Here is a 20,652-nt window from a genome sequence, read left to right as displayed (position 1 = left end):
TGGAAGATGTTAAAGATAACCCTACTACCTAAGCCTGTTGAAACCCTGATGTTGTTGTTGGGAACGGCCACTCACAAATTGTCATCAAAGTTCTTTGACGGAAGTCCAAGGAAAGAAGTTGGTGTTAGAGGCGTAGGCTCTACACTACAACTGAAAATGTGGTTGGTTTCATGTAGGAACACATTGCATGCAGGAGATATATTACGTATGTCGGGGTTGATTCTGTTCAAGTAAGAGTTTAACCTCTTACAGTTGAGCCAGGTTGACTCGTGTCTATCTTGGGAGTGTGCTTTCTTCTTCTGTAAGAATAGGATAGATTATATTGATAACATCGTTCACTGGGTACATCCTTTGGCGTTAACCGATTCGGTTTGGATTTTGCCTCATGCTCGTCTGGATCAAACGGCTGTGTTGGCAGGTGCCGGATCTTATTATATTGCTAATGATGATGTTCCCTTAACCCTCTTGGAGAACCGGCTAGACAAAGCAGTTGTTTGCTATGGTATACAGTTTTGTGAGAATTAAGCAAAAATGTTCAGCATTTCATTATGCTGTTTAATGTTAAGCTCTTTGGCCTGACTATATAGGGGATGTTCAGTGGAAAGCCAACTTAGAGTAATCTTCGTAAATGCTTGAGTCCGAATTCTTTCACTTATTTTCCATCAGAAATGGCCGCCGGACTTTGAAACCCTAGAACATGATGATACTAATTTTAAAAGTTTAATAAATAAATACAAGGGGCCATATGTAGATCTCCGAAGAGGTTTAGGAAGGGCTTCTCTCACAATTTTGGTAGCGCTCCTTTTTTTTTTTGGTGGGTCGGAACCTCCATATTTTACGCTGAATTCGAACGGCATCTGCAGTTCAGTTGACTTTCCACTGAGAAGTTTTTCATGGCAGAAATACACTCGAAGTGCTTGCCAAATCACTGCCGAGAGGCGAACCGCTTCGAAAAACTTTTTTCAATTAAAAAAAAAAAAAAACCATTTTCAAAATTTTTTATGTTGCTTTCTCTGGACTTCAAACCAGGGTCCTCCGTGTATGATGCGGAGCACGGGTGGTGTTACAACACGGCGACCGCCATTAAAGTTGCTCAAGGTTTATTCTACTTTTTGACTGCTATAGTAAAAATTCTAAAAAATGTACATATCGTGGGAAGTTTACTTATTAGTATTAAATGTTAAACTTTGTGAAGGGTTATCTTAAATTTTGTTAAAAGCAAGTAAAATATAAGTATGTTCAGTAAAAATTGTTTTATTTTTTTTGCAGGAAAACGTTCTAATTTTATTAGGGTTATTCGCTTTGTCTAGCAAGGTGCACGGATTGCACGAATTTTGTATATCCTACGACCAAATATGTATGCAAGACTACGAGAACATCCCATTGTTAATAAAATAGAACCCAAAAATATAAAAATATTGCTCCATCTATTCGTGAGCAAAATGAGGGGATTGAGCGGGATGCCGTTTCAGCAGGGTTGATAAAATTGTCCTACCCTTCGTTGCACGAAAATATACAAAGCTTCAAGCATAAAATAAGGGTATTCGCTTAGTCTTACAAATGCTGCACAAATTGCACGGAATGCTTGAGTTGTATGTATAGTGAAGTCACGCAAAAAATTATATGTAATGCGTGCAATTTCTGTTGTGCTCTATGTATATTTTCGTGCATGCCGCTGTACGGTATTCCTCTCGTTGCTCTAATTTCACTCACGAAAAGATTGAGTAACTATTTTTAGAAGTGCGTATTTAACATTTATAAAGATATCTGAATTTATCGAAATGAGTTTTTTATAAAAAAAATGCTTTCAGTTTAGTAATCTAAAGTTTAATGAATGCAATTTTGTTTCCTCTATATTAGGTCGGTTAAATGTTTGTAAGCATTTTCAATACAAATTTTGCAATAGATTTTTAAGAAACTTTTCATTGATCTACAAACGTGAAACTTCACATATAGATTAAAACACCGATACAATGCATTAAAAGGTAAAAAGGTCCGGTAGGTGGCGCATGGATCGACATAATTAGATAAGAATTTGGAAATTTGGAAATTTGGAATTTTGAAATGGATGTTTAAGTAACTGCTTATTGCTACAAACATGAAACTTCACAGAAAGGTTAAGAATCCGTGACGAAGGAACAAAAGGAAAACAAATTTCGTTAGGTCGCGCACGGATCGAAATAATTAGAGAGAATTTGGAAATTTGAAACAGGCTTTTAAGTAACATCTCTGTGAGCTAGATTTTTTCGCTGATTTTGTCCATTTATATACAGGAAATGCTTAAAATCTTTTTAATTTTCTTTTTATTATTTATTTTATCAACAGATTGGTGAAATCTTCCAAACCAAATGTTCACTTATATTCAAAAATATGCCCTTTATAAATGCTCATGTAAGAAAAGAAATTAGAGTTTAAAGAACAAATAGATACAATTTTTGTATACTACTTGTTTCATATAGATTCAGAGCTGAATCGTTGATGTCGTCGGGATGAACAGAGCTCCGACCAAGATAGTGTAGATATACTGTTGTATTTGAAATTATAAATTTTCTCCCTTTTATTATTTTGAAAAATCGCATCGCGCTTAAATGACAAACATTTGCTAATCTATCAGTTTTACTGGTGTTATCAATTTATTATCGAAGCACTAACAGTGATTATCGATGAATTATCGTTCTATTATAGGTGTCTTATCGAGTAGATTTATACGAGTTATCAATGTGTTAATGATATTTCGTCGTCGAAATGTTATGCGAAAGTTATCGATTTATTTTCAATCATTCATAGAAAAGTTACCAAAAATTATCGAAAAGTTATCAATTTGTTACCAAATAGTTATAAATATGTCATCGAAAGTTATCGGTTTACTATCGAGAAGTAACGGATTGTTTACCGACAAATTATCGATTTTAATCAGATTTATACCAAGTTTTACTGGTGTTTTATCGAATTTTTATCGACGACTCATAGGAAACAGATAACAAAACAAAATCACTATAAAATCTGCAACATATGCGTAACCAAATTACAACAAGGTCAGGCTTTTATCAATTATGCTCTTTTTTTATTTATACTCGTTATTTATGGCAAAAACCTTCACGAAATGTTGAACTGAAATTGTGCAAACTAATCTCAAAACTTTTATGACCAAACTGAAAATTTCGAGCAGTGTTTAAAAGTCTGCAATACAATTTGAAACTTTTAATTCAGATTTTTTTTTTATTTTTTTTTAACAACTTAAATTTCTCAATGTCAATGTAATAAGCCTCTCAAAATTTTTATTGATTTTTGACCATTAATTTTCAAAAGATATTTCAGATGCCCTTCTATAAGAAATTTGCGAAAATAATTGCAGTGTTCCCAGTTTGTTATCAGTAACCAATTAATATATATCGAAACTTATCGATGTCAGAGTAGTGGTTATTCGTTTTCAGCGTACTATCGAAAAGTTACTATTCGTGAGCAAAATGAGAGGATTGAGCGGGATGCCGTTTCAGCAGGGTTGATAAAATTGTCCTAACATTCGTTGCACGAAAATATACAAAGCTTCAAGCATAAAATAAGGGTATTCGCTTAGTCTTACAAATGCTGCACAAATTGAACGGAATGCTTGAGTTGTATGTATAGTGAAGTCACGCAAAAAATTATATGCAATGCGTGCAATTTCTGTTGTGCTCTATGTATATTTTCGTGCATGCCGCTGTACGGTATTCCTCTCATTGCTCTAATTTCACTCACGAAAAGATTGAGTAACTATTTTTCATACTTTTTTGTCGTATTTACTTACTTTATGTGTAAATTTGTTAACGCTTCTTACTGATGTATGCTATAGCTTTGCAAAGGGATGATCTCTTAGTCTTGCGTATTTTGTTGTAGGATATAAACAACCCGTGCATCTTGCAAAAAAAGCGAACCCCCTTTATATATTGCACGGAATGCATATAATTGCGTACCTATTTTATACCTTTCATGAAAATGAAATGGTATATTAATTTCGTCACGAATCCCAAAATAGTAATTCTTAAAGGAAAATAGATAGACCCACCATTAAGTATACCGAAATAATCAGGATTAAGAGCTGAGTTGATTTAGCCATGTCCGTCTGTCCGTCTGTCTGTTTGTATGCAAACTAGTCCCTCAATTTTTGAGATATCTTGATAAAATTTGGTGAGCGGGTGTATTTGGGTGTCCGATCAGACATTTGTCGGAACCGGGCGGATCGGACCACTATAGCGTATATCCTCCATACAACCGATTTTTCAGAAAAAGAGGATTTTTGTCATATCTTCCTCAATTTATCAGACTGAAGCTTCAACCTTCACCATATACTTTCGTATATTGCACATATTGTTGTCTGAAAAAATCGATGAGATCGGTCGTATATATAGTATACATCTCGACAACCGATTGTTCAGATAAGAAATTTTCCGTAATTACTGCCATATTTTAAGAGCTAGAGGCTTCAAACTTCAACGAATGCTTACGTATATAGCTTATATTGTTGTCTAAAAAAAATCATAAAGATCGGTGATATATATAGTATATATATGGTGGTATATATAGTATATATATATATTTTCGCAATTTCAGCCCCATTTTAACAGCTATAAGCTTCAAATTTCAACAATTGCTTACGTATATAGCATATATTGTTTTCGGAAAAAATCATAGAGATCGGTGGTATATATATTATATACCCCATATAAACTGTCATTTTTGCCCCTTTTTTACGGCTAGAAGCCTCAAATTTAAACAAATTTCATCAAATGGTTACGTTTACGTCATATATTGTTGAAATACGTGATTCGTAGTCATACTCTTTACATGCAGACCACAAAAACCCTGAAACTTTGCATCCTCACACAAAGTACCTACCTATTTTTATACTCAGTTGAGCAGAGCTCACAGAGTATATTAACTTTGATTGGATAACGGTTGGTTGTACAGGTATAAAGGAATCGAGATAGATATAGACTTCCATATATCAAAATCATCAGTATCGAAAAAAATTCGATTGAGCCATGTCCGTCCGTCCGTCCGTCCGTCCGTCTGTCCGTTAACACGATAACTTGAGTAAATTTTGAGATATCTTGATGAAATTTGGTATGTAGGTTCCTGGGCACTCATCTCAGATCGCTATTTAAAATGAACGATATCGGACAAAAACCACGCCCACTTTTTCGATAACGAAAATTTCGAAAAATCGAAAAAGTGCTATAATTCATTACCAAATATGGATTAAGCGGTGAAACTTGGTAGGTGAGTTGAACTTATGACGCAGAATAGAAAACTAGTAAAATTTTGGACAATGGGCGTGGCACTGCCCACTTTTAAAAGAAGGTAATTTAGAAGTTTTGCAAGCTGTAATTTGGCAGTCGTTGAATATATCATGATGAAATTTGCAGGAACATTACTCTTATTACTATATGTCTGCTTAATAAAAACTAGAAAAATCGGAGAACGACCACGCCCACTTTTTAAAAAAATTTTTTTTAAATTCAAATTTTAAAAGAAAAGTTAATATCTTTACAGAATATAAGAGTCACCCCTGGTCCACCTTTATGGCGATATTTCGAAAAGGCGTCCACCTATAGAACTAAGGCCCACGCCCTTTTAAAATACTCATTAACACCTTTCATTTGATACCCATATTGTACAAACGCATTCTAGAGTCATCCCTGGTCCACCTTTATAACGATATTCCGAAAAGGCGTCCACCTATAGAACTAAGACCCACTCCCTTTTAAAACACTTATTAACACCTTTCGTTTGATACACATATTGTACAAACGCATTCTAGAGTCAACCCTGGTCCACTTTTATAACGATATTCCGAAAAGGCGTCCACCTATAGAACTAAGGCCCACTCCTTTTCAAAATACTCATTAACACCTTTCATTTGATACCCGCATAGTACAAACAAATTCTAGAGTCACCCCACCTTTATGGCGATATCTCGAAAAGGCGTCCACATAGAGAACTAAGGCCCACGCCCTCTTAAAATACTCACTAACACCTTTCATTTGATACTCATATCGTACAAACAAATTCTAGAGTCACCCCTGGTCCATCTTTATGGCGATATCTCGAAACGGCGTCCATCTATAAAACTTAGGCCCACCCCTTTTAAAATACTCATTAATACCTTTCACTTGATACCCATATCGTACAAAATAAATTCTAGAGTCACCCCTGGTCCACCTTTATGGCGATATCTCGAAAAGGCGTCAACCTATAGAACTTAGGCCCACTCCCTTTTAAAATTATCATTAACACCTTTCATTTGATACCCATATCGTACAAACAAATTCTAGAGTCAGGCCTGGTGCACCTTTATGGCGATATCCCTAAATGGCGTCCATCTATAGAACTGTGGCCCACTTCCTCTTAAAATACTTTTTAATACCTTCCATTTGATACACATGTCATACAAACACATTTCAGGGTTACCCTAGGTTCTTTTTACAACATGGTGATTTTCCCTTACTTTGTCTCCACAGCTCTCAACTGAGTATGTAATGTTCGGTTACACCCGAACTTAGCCTTCCTTACTTTTTTATTTTATATTTATCTTAAAAATCGCTCAGGTATAAACATCTTTTCACTATATATTTCTTATCTTATACATCCGATTATTTGGAGATTACGAACGGGATAAATTTATTGTTCAGCCCCATTCATGAAAGGTATGAAGTCCCGTCCTTACTTGGTTTTTTTGTGTTGTGACTTTACAATATGTGCGACTCATGCATTCCATACAATCCGTCACTATTTGCAAGACAAAGCGAGTCCCCCTATTTTGTTCCCGTGTGAGTGGTCAATGAATGGTCACAGCGTACTATAAACAACGCCAATTGAATGAAAGACATAACAGCAGCTATTGTATGGAAAAAGTGCTTTTGTTTCGAAAAATCCATCGTCGTCAAATCAACTTTTTGAAGATAAACAAGTAAGGAAGGTTAAGTTCGGGTGTACCCGAACATTACATACTCAGTTGAGAGCTATGGTGGCAACATAAGTGAAAATAACCATGTGGGAAAATGAACCGAGGGAAACCCTGGAATGTGTTTGTATGACATGTGTATCAAATGAAAGGCATTAAAGAGTATTTTATGAGGGATTGGGCCATAGTTCTATAGGTGGACGTCATTTAGGGATATCGCCATAAAGGTGGATCAAGGTTGACTCTAGAATTTGTTTGCACGATATGGGTATCAAATGAAAGGTGTTAATGAGTATTTTAAAAGGGAGTAATCCTTAGTTCCATAGGTGGACGCCGTTTCGAGATATCGCCATAAAGGTGGACCAGGGGTGTCTCTAGAATGTGTTTGTACGATATGGGAATCAAATGAAAGGTGTTACTGAGCATTTTAGGAGGGAGTGGGCATTAGGTCTATAGGTGGACGCCTTTTCGAGATATCGCCATTAGGGTCGGCCAGGGGTGACTCTAGAATGTTTGTACGATATGGGTATCAAACGAAAATTGTTACTGAGCATTTTAAGAGGGAGTGGGCATTAGGTCTATAGGTGGACGCCTTTTCGAAATACCGCCATAAGGGTGGGCCAGGGTGACTCTAGAATGTGTTTGTACGATATGGGTATCAAATGAAAGGTGGTAATGAGTATTTTAAAAGGGAGTAATCCTTAGTTCTATAGGTGGACGCCTTTTCGAGATATCGCCATAAAGGTGGACCAAGGGTGACTCTAGAATGTTTGTACGATATGGGTATCAAACGAAAGGTGTTACTGAGCATTTTAAGAGGGAGTGGGCATGAGGTCTATGGGTGGACGCCTTTTCGAGATATCGTCATTAGGGTGGGCCAGGTGTGGCTCTAGAATGTGTTTGTACGATATGGGTATCAAACGAAAGGTGTTACTGAGCATTTTAAGATGGAGTGGGCATTAGGTCTATAGGTGGACGCCTTTTCGAGATATCGACATTAGGGTGGGCCAGGGGTGACTCTAGAATGTTTGTACGATATGGGTATCAAACGAAAAGTGTTACTAAGCATTTTAAGAGGGAGTGGGCATTAGGTCTATAGGTGGACGCCTTTTCGAGATATCGCCATTAGGGTGGGCCAGGGGTGGCTCTAGAATGTGTTTGTACGATATGGGTATCAAACGAAAGGTGTTACTGAGCATTTTAAGAGGGAGTGGGCATTAGGTCTATAGGTGGACGCCTTTTCGAGATATCGACATTAGGGTGGGCCAGAGGTGACTCTAGAATGTTTGTACGATATGGGTATCAAACGAAAAGTGTTACTAAGCATTTTAAGAGGGAGTGGGCTATAGGTCTATAGGTGGACGCCTTTTCGAAATATCGCCATTAGGGTGGGCCAGGGTGACTCTAGAATGTGTTTGTACGATATGGGTATCAAACGAAAGGTGTTACTGAGCATTTTAAGAGGGAGTGGGCATGAGGTCTATGGGTGGACGCCTTTTCAAGATATCGTCATTAGGGTGGGCCAGGGGTGGCTCTAGAATGTGTTTGTACGATATGGGTATCAAACGAAAGGTGTTACTGAGCATTTCAAGAGGGAGTGGGCATTAGGTCTATAGGTGGACGCCTTTTCGAGATATCGACATTAAGGTGGGCCAGGGGTGACTCTAGAATGTTTGTACGATATGGGTATCAAACGAAAAGTGTTACTAAGCATTTTAAGAGGGAGTGGGCTATAGGTCTATAGGTGGACGCCTTTTCGAGATATCGCCTTTAGGGTGGGCCAGGGTGACTCTAGAATGTGTTTGTACGATATGGGTATCAAACGAAAGGTGTTACTGAGCATTTTAAGAGGGAGTGGGCATGAGGTCTATGGGTGGACGCCTTTTCAAGATATCGTCATTAGGGTGGGCCAGGGGTGGCTCTAGAATGTGTTTGTACGATATGGGTATCAAAGAAAAGTGTTACTAAGCATTTTAAGAGGGAGTGGGCATTAGGTCTATAGGTGGACGCCTTTTCGAGATATCGCCATTAGGGTGGGCCAGGGGTGGCTCTAGAATGTGTTTGTACGATATGGGTATCAAACGAAAAGTGTTACTAAGCATTTTAAGAGGGAGTGGGCTATAGGTCTATAGGTGGACGCCTTTTCGAGATATCGCCATTAGGGTGGGCCAGGGTGACTCTAGAATGTGTTTGTACGATATGGGTATCAAACGAAAGGTGTTACTGAGCATTTTAAGAGGGAGTGGGCATGAGGTCTATGGGTGGACGCCTTTTCAACATATCGTCATTAGGTTGGGCCAGGGGTGGCTCTAGAATGTGTTTGTACGATATGGGTATCAAACGAAAAGTGTTACTAAGCATTTTAAGAGGGAGTGGGCATTAGGTCTATAAGTGGACGCCTTTTCGAGATATCGCCATTAGGGTGGGCCAGGGGTGGCTCTAGAATGTGTTTGTACGATATGGGTATCAAACGAAAGGTGTTACTGAGCATTTTAAGAGGGAGTGGGCATGAGGTCTATGGGTGGACGCCTTTTCAAGATATCGTCATTAGGGTGGGCCAGGGGTGGCTCTAGAATGTGTTTGTACGATATGGGTATCAAACGAAAGGTGTTACTGAGCATTTTAAGAGGGAGTGGGCATTAGGTCTATAGGTGGACGCCTTTTCGAAATGTCGCCATTAGGGTGGGCCAGGGGTGACTCTAGAATGTGTTTGTATGATATTGGTATCAAATTAAAGATGGTAATGAGTATTTTAAAAGGGAGTAATCCTTAGTTCTATAGGTGGACGCCTTTTCGAGATATCGCCATAAAGGTGGACCAAGGGTGACTCTAGAATGTTTGTACGATATGGGTATCAAACGAAAGGTGTTACTGACCATTTTAAGAGGGAGTGGGCATGAGGTCTATGGGTGGACGCCTTTTCGAGATATCGTCATTAGGGTGGGCCAGGGGTGGCTCTAGAATGTGTTTGTACGATATGGGTATCAAACAAAAGGTGTTAATGAGCATTTTAAGAGGGAGTGGGCATTAGGTCTATAGGTGAACGCCTTTTCGAGATATCGACATTAGGGTGGGCCAGATGTTACTTTAGAATGTTTGTACGATATGGGTATCAAACGAAAAGTGTTACTAAGCATTTTAAGAGGGAGTGGGCATTAGGTCTATAGGTGGACGCCTTTTCGAGATATCGCCATTACGGTGGGCCAGGGTGACTCTAGAATGTGTTTGTACGATATGGGTATCAAATGAAAGGTGGTAATGAGTATTTTAAAAGGGAGTAATCCTTATTTCTATAGGTGGATGCCTTTTCGAGATATCGCCACAAAGGTGGACCAAGGGTGACTCTAGAATGTTTGTACGATATGGGTATCAAACGAAAGGTGTTACTGGGCATTTTAAGAGGGAGTGGGCATTAGGTCTATAGGTGGACGCCTTTTCGAGATATCGCCATTACGGTGGGCCAGGGGTGACTCTAAAATGTTTGTACGATATGGGTATCAAACGAAAGGTGTTACTGAGCATTTTAAGAGGGAGTGAGCATTAGGTCTATAGGTGGACGACTTTTCGAGATATCGCCATTAGGGTGGGCCAGGGGTGACTCTAGAATGTTTGTACGATATGGGTATCAAACGAAAGGTGTTACTGAGCATTTTACGAGGGAGTGGACATAAGGTCTATAGGTGGACGTCTTTTGAGATATCGCCATTAAGGTGGGCCAGGGGTGACTCTAGAATGTTTGTACGATATGGGTATCAAACGAAAGGTGTTACTGAGCATTTTAAGAGGGAGTGGGCATTAGGTCTATAGGTGGGCGCCTTTTCGAGATATCGCCATTAGGGTGGGCCAGGGGTGACCCTAGAATGTGTTTGTACGATATGTATATCAAATTAAAGGTATTAATGAGGGTTTTAAAAGCGAGTGGCCCTGAGATTTATATGTGAAGGCGTTCTCGCGATATCTTCCAAAATGTGGACCAGGTGATCCAGAAAATCATCTGTCGGGTACTGCTAATTTATTTATATATGCAATACCACTAACAGTATTTCTGCCAAAATTCCAAGGGCTGTTGATTTCGCCTTGTAGAACTTTTTCATTTTCTTCTACCTAATATGGTAGGTGTCACACCCATTTTACAAAGTTTTTTCCAAAGTTATATTTTGCGTCAATAAGCCAATCCAGTTACCATGTTTCATACCTTTTTTCGTATTTGGTATAAAATTATGTCAGTTTTTTCATTTTTCGTAATTTTCGATATCGATAAAGTGGGCGTGGTTATGGTCGGATTTCGGCTATTTTTTATACCAAGATAAAGTGAGTTCAGATAAGTACGTGGGCTAAGTTTAGTAAAGATATATCGGTTTTTGCTCAAGTTATTGTGTTAGCGGCCGAGCGGAAGGACAGACGGTGGACTGTGTATAAAAACTGGGCGTGGCTTCCACCGATTTCGCCCATTTTCACAGAGAATAGTTAAGGTCATATAATCTATGCCCCTACCAAATTTGAGAAGGATTGGTAAATTTTTGTTCGACTTATGGCATTAAAAGTATTCTAAACAAACTAAATGAAAATGTGCGGAGCCACGCCCATTTTGAAATTTTCTTTTATTTTTGTATTTTGTTGCATCATATCATTACTGGAGTTGAATTTTGACTTAATTTACTTATATACAGTAAAGATTTTAATTTTTTGTTAAAATTTGAATTAAAAAATTTTTTTTTATAAAGTGGGCTAGATCTTCCTCCAATTTTGCTAATTTCTGTTTAGCGCATATATAGTAATAGTAGTAACGTTCCTGCCAAATTTCATCATGATATCTTCAACGACTGCCAAATTACAGCTTGCAAAACTTTTAAATTACCTTCTTGTAAAAGTGGGCGGTGCCACGCCCGTTGTCCAAAATCTTACTAATTTTCTATTCTGCGTCATAACATCAACCCATCTACCAAGTTTCATCGCTTTAGCCACCTTTGGCAATGAATAATCGCATTTTTTCTGTGTTTCGAAATTTTCGATATCGAAAAAGTGGGCGTGGTTATAGTCCGATATCGTTCATTTTAAATAGCGATCTGAGATGAGTGCCCAGGAATCTACATACCAAATTTCATCAAGATACCTCAAAATTTACTCAAGTTATCGTGTTAACGGACAGACGGACGGACGGACGGACATGGCTCAATCAAATTTTTTTTCGATACTGATGATTTTGATATATGGAAGTCTATATCTATCTCGATTCCTTTACACCTGTACAACCAACCGTTATCCAATCAAAGTTAATATACTCTGTGAGCTCTGCTCAACTGGGTGTAATGAGGGGTTCAAAAGTGAGTGGTGGTAGTTGTATAGGTGGTCGCCTTTTCGAGATATCGCCATTAAGGTGGACCAGGGGTGACTCTAGAATATGTTTGTACGATATGGGTATCAAATGAAAGGTGTTAATGAGTATTTTAAAAGGGCGTGGGGCTTAGTTCTATAGGTGGACGCCTTTTCGAGATATCGCCATAATGGTGGACCAGGGGTGACTCTAGAATGTGTTTGTACGATATTGGTATCAAATTAAAGGTATTAATGAGAGCTTCAAAAGGGAGTGGTGGTAGTTGTATATGTGAAGGCGTTTTCCAGATATCGACCAAAATGTGGACCAGGGTAACCCAGAACATCATCTGTAGGATACCGCTAATTTATTTATATATGTAATACCTGCCAAGATTTCAAGGGTTCTTCATTTCGCCCTGCAGAACTTTTTCATTTTCTTCTACTTAATATGGTAGGTGTCACAACCATTTTACAAAGTTTTTTCTAAAGTTATATTTCGCGTCAATAAATCAATCCAATTACCATGTTTCATCCCTCTTTTCGTATTTGATATAGAATTATGGCATTTTTTTCATTTTTCGTAATTTTCGATATCGAAAAATTGGCCGTGGTCATAGTCGGATTTCGTTCATTTTTTATACCAATATAAAGTGAGTTCATATAAGTACGTGAACTAAGTTCAGTAAAGATATGTCGATTTTTGTTCAAGTTATCATGTTACCGGCCATGCGGAAGGACACACGGACGACTGTGTATAAAAACTGGGCGTGGCTTCAACCGATTTCGCCCATTTTCACAGAAAACAATTACCGGCATACAACTATGACCTTACCAAATTTCACAAGGATTAGTAAATGTTTGTTCGATTTATGGCACTAAAAGCATTCTAGACAAATTAAATGAAAAAGGGCGGAGCCACGCCCATTTTGAAATTTTCTTTTATTTTTGTATTTTGTTGCACCATATCATTACTGGAGTTGAATGTTGACATAATTTACTTATATACTCTAAAGATATTAAATTTTTTGTTAAAATTTTACTTTAAAAAAAATTTTTTTTAAAAGTGGGCGTGGTGCTTCTCCGATTTTGCTAATTTTTATTATGCGTACATATAGTAATAGGAGTAACGTTCCTGCCAAATTTCATCATGATATCTTCAACGACTGCCAAATTACAGCTTGCAAAATTTTAAATTACCTTCTTTTAAAAGTGGGCGGTGCCACGCCCATTGTCCAAAATTTTACTAGTTTTCCATTCTGTGTCATAAGGTCAACCCATCTACCAAGTTTCATCGTTTTAGCTTTCTTTGCTAATGAATTATCACACTTTTTCGGTTTTTCGAAATTTTCGATATCGAAAAAGTGGGCATGGTCCTATTTCGTACGTTTTAAATAGCGATCTGAGATAAGTGCTCAGGAACCTACATACCAAATTTCATCAATTTACCACAAAATTTACTCAAGTTATCGTGTTAACGGACGGACGGACGGACATGGCTCAATCAAATTTTTGTTCGATACTGATGATTTTGATATATAGAAGTCTATATCTATTTCGATTCCTTTATACCTGTACAACCAACCGTTATCCAATCAAACTTAATATACTCTGTGAGCTCTGCTCAACTGAGTATAAAAAGATTACCTGTGGGAAACTTTATATTAGGGGGACTCATGAAAGCATATAAACTTATAAGGTGTAAAATTATATCCATTTACACACGCGGTTATATGAACGCACCTAGTAATACTCTTGATAAACTTGACTATTTATCAGCTGTATTATTGCCAAACAAACATTTTTTGATTGTTATACAAATTAAAAATGCCAAGATTAAGTGAAAAATCAAAACTAAAACGCATTTACTTGCTGTTGTTGGAGATTTCTGATGAAAATACCTGCTGTAGTGTCTGCAAGGTTGCATTCCTTTGAGTTTACCGCGTTTACACAATGAAATGTGCGCGTAAATTTATACAAGTTGTGTAAATGATTTTTCATACAAAATTTTACAGCTCGTTTACGCACTGGATAAATTTATACGTTTACACACTTTATAAGGCATTTATACGGTTACATGAGTCCCCCTATTAATTTTAAAAGTTTTTTCTTTATATATTTTGTATGCTAAATTCCCTATTGTTATTATTTAGGTAATTTTTCCAAGTCTCCTCAACCAAATTTTAGCCATTTTTTTAGAATGTCCTAGTTTTCTCCCATCATTATCATCATTATATTCATTATCCACCATTATATTTTATGTGCACAATATATTTTTGTAGATACAATTGACGATGAGACGAGCAGCTTACTTCAACAATACTACAGTGATGATGCATTTTATATAAGCTCAGATCGTATATACCAGTCTAGTGATGATGAGTTTGCGGGAATGTTTGGACATATACAAAAAGTAGCGGGTTCGTACATACAACTTGTTTGAAAACTAACAAATTGCAAACAGTTGCGCACTCTCATTCACTAATACTCTTCAAAATATTAGCAATTCCACGTCAAAACGCTAAACTAACTGCTCATGAGACCGTGAAACAATTTCGCTTAACAGCTTGCATATGAAATTTATGTTCGTTCCTATGCTGACTGAATTTGGTTTATTTTGAATGCAAGGAAATAGATATGGACTACTTAGTTTCGTGATGCTCATATGCAACACCACACAAATACACTCAGGCACAATTGAAACTAAAGATGTGCGCCTCACAAACATCCTTGAATATTGAAATGGGCTTATATGTGTGCGGCTGTGTGATATACATAGTTGTTGGTGATGTGTATAGCATATTACATGACTGTGTTTAGCTGCTAGTTGTATGCAGCTGTTGCCATAACTAATATACAAATTACGCTAATATTACTAAGAAACGTTCATAATTCGTTAAGCAAGAGTAAGTGACGGAGTTTCTGAGTTCTTCGATGTAGCAGATGTAACTAAACCTAACTGTACAAGAAGTTTGATGCATATTTGTTTTGACTTGGTTAAAGTTCCTTGAAGTTACACTGGCTATACTACTATGCGAGTATACACACATATGTGCATATCCATACATATTTAGTTATAAAGGGTGATTCCTTTTGTGATTTTTGGATGTACAAACATCTTTGCCCGCGATATGGAGTAATTCGAACTGTAAACGCAAGGGATAAGCGTAAGCACAAAAAAGTGTTTTTAAGTGGTATGAGTATGTCCAATGTAAATGCAGGCATAGTGTGACAACGTCATTTTTTTGAAAAAAAGGTAAGAGAGTGTTTACAGAAATAAAACCCTTGGCTAGATATTGAGGTTTAGGTTTAGTTTATTTTTTTAAGGTTTTGTTGGTTGTTTCATCTTTACACATTTTTGGTTAGATTTATATGAAACCATAAGTGCAAACAAAGAAAAATAAAAAATTAAAATAAACTGTTCAAAGAATAGAATATGCAAAGAAGGCAATTGGGATAATTTTACAACAACTAAGGCATGACGTTGCAGAATGTTTTTGTAATACTTCAACCATCGTAGGTGTGCGAATTCGAATCCTACCCCCGAGAGAAAAGGCTTTGAAGAGATTTACTAGGTATAATCGAAACAGCTGTACCTTTGTCGTCCTGACGACATGTCGTTTAAATTTTTCTCAATTTATTAAATTGAATACAATTTAATAATAAAATAAATTTAATAAAATTATATAAAAACAAGTAAGGAAGGTTAAGTTCGGGTGTAACCGACCATTACATACTCAGTTGAGAGCTATGGTGACAACATAAGGGAAAATAACCATGTAGGAAAATGAACCGAGGGAAACCCTGGAATGTGTTTGTATGACATGTGTATCAAATGAAAGGCATTAAAGAGTATTTTATGAGGGAGTGTGCCGTAGTTCTATAGGTGGACGCCATTTAGGGATATAGCCATAAAGGTGGATCAGGGTTGACTCTAGAATGCGTTTGTACGATATGGGTATCAAATGAAAGGTATTAATGAGTATTTTAAAAGGGCGTGGACCTAAGTTCTATAGATGGACGCCTTTTCAAGATATCGCCGTAAAGATGGACCAGGGTTGACTCTAGAATGCGTTTGCACAATATGGGCATCAAACGAAAGGTGTTAATGAGTATTTTAAAAGGGAGTGGGCCTTAGTTCTATAGGTCGACGCCGTTTCGAGATATCGTCATAAAGGTGGACCAGGGGTGACTCTAGAATGCGTTTGTACGATATGGGTATTAAATGAAAGGTGTTAATGAGTATTTTAAAAGGGAGTAAACCTTAGTTCCATAGGTGGACGCCGTTTCGAGATATCGCCATAAAGGTGGACCAGGGGTGACCCTAGAATTTGTTTGTACAATATGGGCATCAAACGAATGGTGTTAATGAGTATTTTAAAAGGGAGTGGGCCTTAGTTCTATAGGTGGATGCCGTTTCGAAATATCGCCATAAAAGTGGACCAGCGGTGACTCTAGAATGTGTTTGTACGATATGGATATCAAATTAAAGGTATTAATGAGGATTTTAAAACGGAGTGGTGGTTGTTGTATAGGCGGTCGCCTTTTCGAAATATCGCCATAAAGGTGGACCAGGGGTGACTCTAGAATGCGTTTGTACGATATGGATATCAAATCAAAGGTTTTAATGAGTATTTTAAAAGGGAGTAATCCTTAGTTCCATAGGTGGACGCCGTTTCGAGATATCGCCATAAAGGTGGACCAGGGGTGACCCTAGCATTTGTTTGTACAATATGGGTATCAAAAGAAAGGTGTTAATGAGTATTTGTAAAGGGTGTGGGGCTTAGTTCTATAGGTGGACACCTTTTCGGAATATCGCCACAAAGGTGGACCAGGGGTGACTCTAGAATGTGTTTGTACGATATGGGTATAAAATTAAAGGTATTAATGAGGGTTTTAAAAGGGAGTGGTGGTTGTTGTATAGGTGGTCGCATTTCCGAGATATCGCCATAAAGGTGGACCAGGGGTGACCCTAGAATTTGTTTGTACAATATGGGCATCAAAAGAAAGGTGATAATGAGTATTTTAAAAGGGAGTATTCTTAGTTCCATAGGTGGACACCGTTTCGAGATATCGCCATAAAGGTGGACCAGGGGTGACCCTAGAATTTGTTTGTACAATATGGGTATCAAAAGAAAGGTGTTAATGAGTATTTTAAAAGAGTGTGGGGCTAAGTTCTATAGGTGGACGCCTTTTCGAGATATCTCCATAAAGGTGGACCAGGGGTGACTCTAGAATGAGTTTGTACGATATGGGTATCAAATTAAAGGTATTAATGAGAGTTTTAAAAGGGAGTGGTGGTAGTTGTATATGTGAAGGCGTTTTCCAGATATCGACCAAAATGTGGACTAGGGTGACCCAGAACATTATCGGTTGGATACCGCTAATTTATTTATATATGTAATACCTGGCAAGATTTTAAGGGTGTTTTATTTCGCCCTGCAGAACTTTTTCATTTTTTTCTACTTAATATGGTAGGTGTCACAACCATTTTATAAAATTTTTTCTAAAGTTATATTTCGCGTCAATAAAACAATCCAATTACCTTACCATGTTTCATCCCTTTTTTCGTATTTGGTATAGAATTATGGCATTTTTTCATTTTTCGCAATTTTCGATATCGAAAAAGTGGGCGTGGTCATAGTCGGATTTCGTTCATTTTTCATACCAAGATAAAGTGGGTTCAGATAAGTACGTGAACTGAGTTTAGAAAAGATATATCGATTTTTGCTCAAGTTATCGTGTTAACGGCCATGCGGAAGGACAGACGGACGACTGTGTATAAAAACTGGGCGTGGAATCAACCGATTTCGCCCATTTTCACAGAGAACAGTTAACGCCATAAAATCTATGCCCCTACCAAATTTCAAAAGGATTGGTTAATTTTTGTTTGATTTATGGCATTAAAAGTATCCTAGACAAATTAAATGAAAAATGGCGGAGCCACGCCCATTTTTAAATTTTCTTTTATTTTTATATTTTGTTGCACCATATCATTACTGGAGTTGAATCTTGACATAATTTACTTATATACTGTAAAGATATTAAATTTTTTGTTAAAATTTTACTTTAAAAATTTTTTTTTTAAAGTGGGCGTGGTCCTTCTCCGATTTTGCTAATTTTTATTAGGCATACATACAGTAGTAAGAGTAACGTTCCTGCCAAATTTCATCATGATATCTTCAACGACTGCCAAATTACCGCTTGCAAAAGTTTTAAAATACCTTCTTTAAAAAGTGGGCGGTGCCACGCCCATTGTCCAAAATTTTACTAATTTTATATTTTGCGTCATAAGTACAACTCATCTACCAAGTTTCGTCGCTTTATCTGTCTTTTGTAATGAATTATCGCACTTTTTCGATTTTTCGAAATTTTCGATATCGAAAAAGTGGGCGTGGTTATAGTCCGATATCGTTCATTTTAAATAACGATCTGAGATGAGTGGTCAGGAACCTACATACCAAATTTCATCAAGATACCTAAAAATTTACTCAAGTTATCGTGTTAACGGGCGGACGGACGGACATGGCTCAATCAAATTTTTTTTCGATCCTGATTATTTTGATATATGGAAGTCTATATCTATCTCGATTCCTTTATATATGTACAACCAACCGTTATCCAATCAAACTTAATATACTCTGTGAGCTCTGCTCAACTGAGTATAAAAATAAAATAAAATGAAATAATAAACACTAAATAAAAAAAAAATAAAAAAATAAAATAACAACATAAAATGAAATAAAATAACATAAAGTAAAATAAAATAAAATAACATAAAATTAAATAAAATAAAATTAAATTGAATTAAATCAAATTAAATTAATTTAAATTATATAAAATAAGATGAAATAAAATAAAAGTAAAATAAAATAAAATAAAATAAAGTAAAGTAAAATAAAATAAAATAAAATAGAATGTAACAAAACAAAATAAAATAAAAAACAAATTAAATTAAATTAAACTACATAAAACAGCATCAAATAAAATAAAATACAATACAATAAATTGAAGTAAAATAAAGTTACAAATTTAATTTAAATTTAAAAAAATAAAATAAAATAAAACAAGATAGACTAAAATTAGATAAAATAAATGAAAATATAATAAAATAAAATAAAATGAAAAAATGAAGTAAAGTGAATAAAATAATATGCCATAAAATAAAAAAAACTAATGGAATACAATTAATAAAATAAAATGGGACCAATTTAAGTAAAATTAAAAAAAAAAATAATAATAAAAGTCGACGATCTATCGGTATGTTACCGAAAGGTTTTGAATTTATCTTCGAAAAAATATCGATATATATAATTTTTACCAATTTCTTATCGGAATGTTATCCACAACTTATCGATTTGTTAACGATAACTCATCGGTTTATTATGAAAAAGAAATTGTTAGGTAAAGTTTCCACTGTTGCGGTTTAACTTCAATACCTGGGAGAGAGCTAGTTGAATTAAAAACTGTAATTTTCTAGATGTACACTGTATACCCATGGCTTCGCGGGTGCATGGCAGTCACGCTTTTTATACTCAGTTGAGCAGAGCTCACAGAGTATATTAACTTTGATTAGATAACGGTTGGTTGTACAGGTATAAAGGAATCGAGATAGATATAGACTTCTATATATCAAAATCATCAGTATCGAACAAAAATTTGATTGAGCCATGTCCGTCCGTCCGTCCGTTAACACGATAACTTGAGTAAATTTTGAGGTAAATTGATGAAATTTGGTATGTAGGTTCCTGAGCACTCATATATCAAAATCATCAGTATCGAAAAAAAATTCGATTGAGCCATGTCCGCCCGTCCGTCTGTCCGTCCATCCGTCCGTCTGTCCGTTAACACGATAACTTGAGTAAATTTTGAGGTATCTGATGAAATTTGGTATGTAGGTTCCCGGGCACTCATCTCAGATCGCTATTTAAAATGAACGATATCGGACAATAACCACGCCCACTTTTTCGATATCGAAAATTTCGAAAAATCGAAAAAGTCCGATAATTCATTACCAAATATGGATTAAGCGATGAAACTTGGTAGGTGAGTTGAACTTATGACGCAGAATAGAAAACTAGTAAAATTTTGGACAAGAAGGTAATTTAGAAGTTTTGCAAGCTGTAATTTGGCAGTCGTTGAAGGTATCATGATGAAATTTGGCAGGAACGTTACTCTTGTTACTGCATGTCTGCCTAATGAAAATTAGCAAAATCGGAAAACAAACACGCCCACTTTTTAAAAAAAAAAATTTTTAATTCAAATTTTAAAAGAAAAGTTAATATCTTTACAGTATATAAGTAAATTATGTCAACATTCAACTCCAGTAATGATATGGTGCAACAAAATACAAAATAAAAGAAAATTTCAAAATGGACGTGGCTCCGCCCTTTTTC

At 36.4% G+C, this 20,652-nt stretch overlaps 1 protein-coding gene across 1 annotated transcript in view; it reads left to right on the top strand.

Annotated features, from left to right (window-relative positions):
* Positions 1-20,652, top strand: part of dpr10 (defective proboscis extension response 10) — a 149,060-nt gene that overhangs the window by 55,316 nt on the left and 73,092 nt on the right. Inside the window, exon 3 of the mRNA XM_067792015.1 lies at positions 14,539-14,676. Within this exon, the coding sequence (XP_067648116.1) occupies positions 14,539-14,676 (138 nt within the window). The remainder of the gene's footprint in view (positions 1-14,538; positions 14,677-20,652) is intronic.

This window comes from Eurosta solidaginis, chromosome 5 (genome assembly GCF_040869045.1).
Source record: "Eurosta solidaginis isolate ZX-2024a chromosome 5, ASM4086904v1, whole genome shotgun sequence".
In the NCBI taxonomy this organism is placed as follows: Eukaryota; Metazoa; Arthropoda; class Insecta; order Diptera; family Tephritidae; genus Eurosta; species Eurosta solidaginis.
The sequence above is the reverse complement of the archived record's forward strand: the minus strand, read 5'-3'. Positions and strand labels throughout refer to the sequence as shown.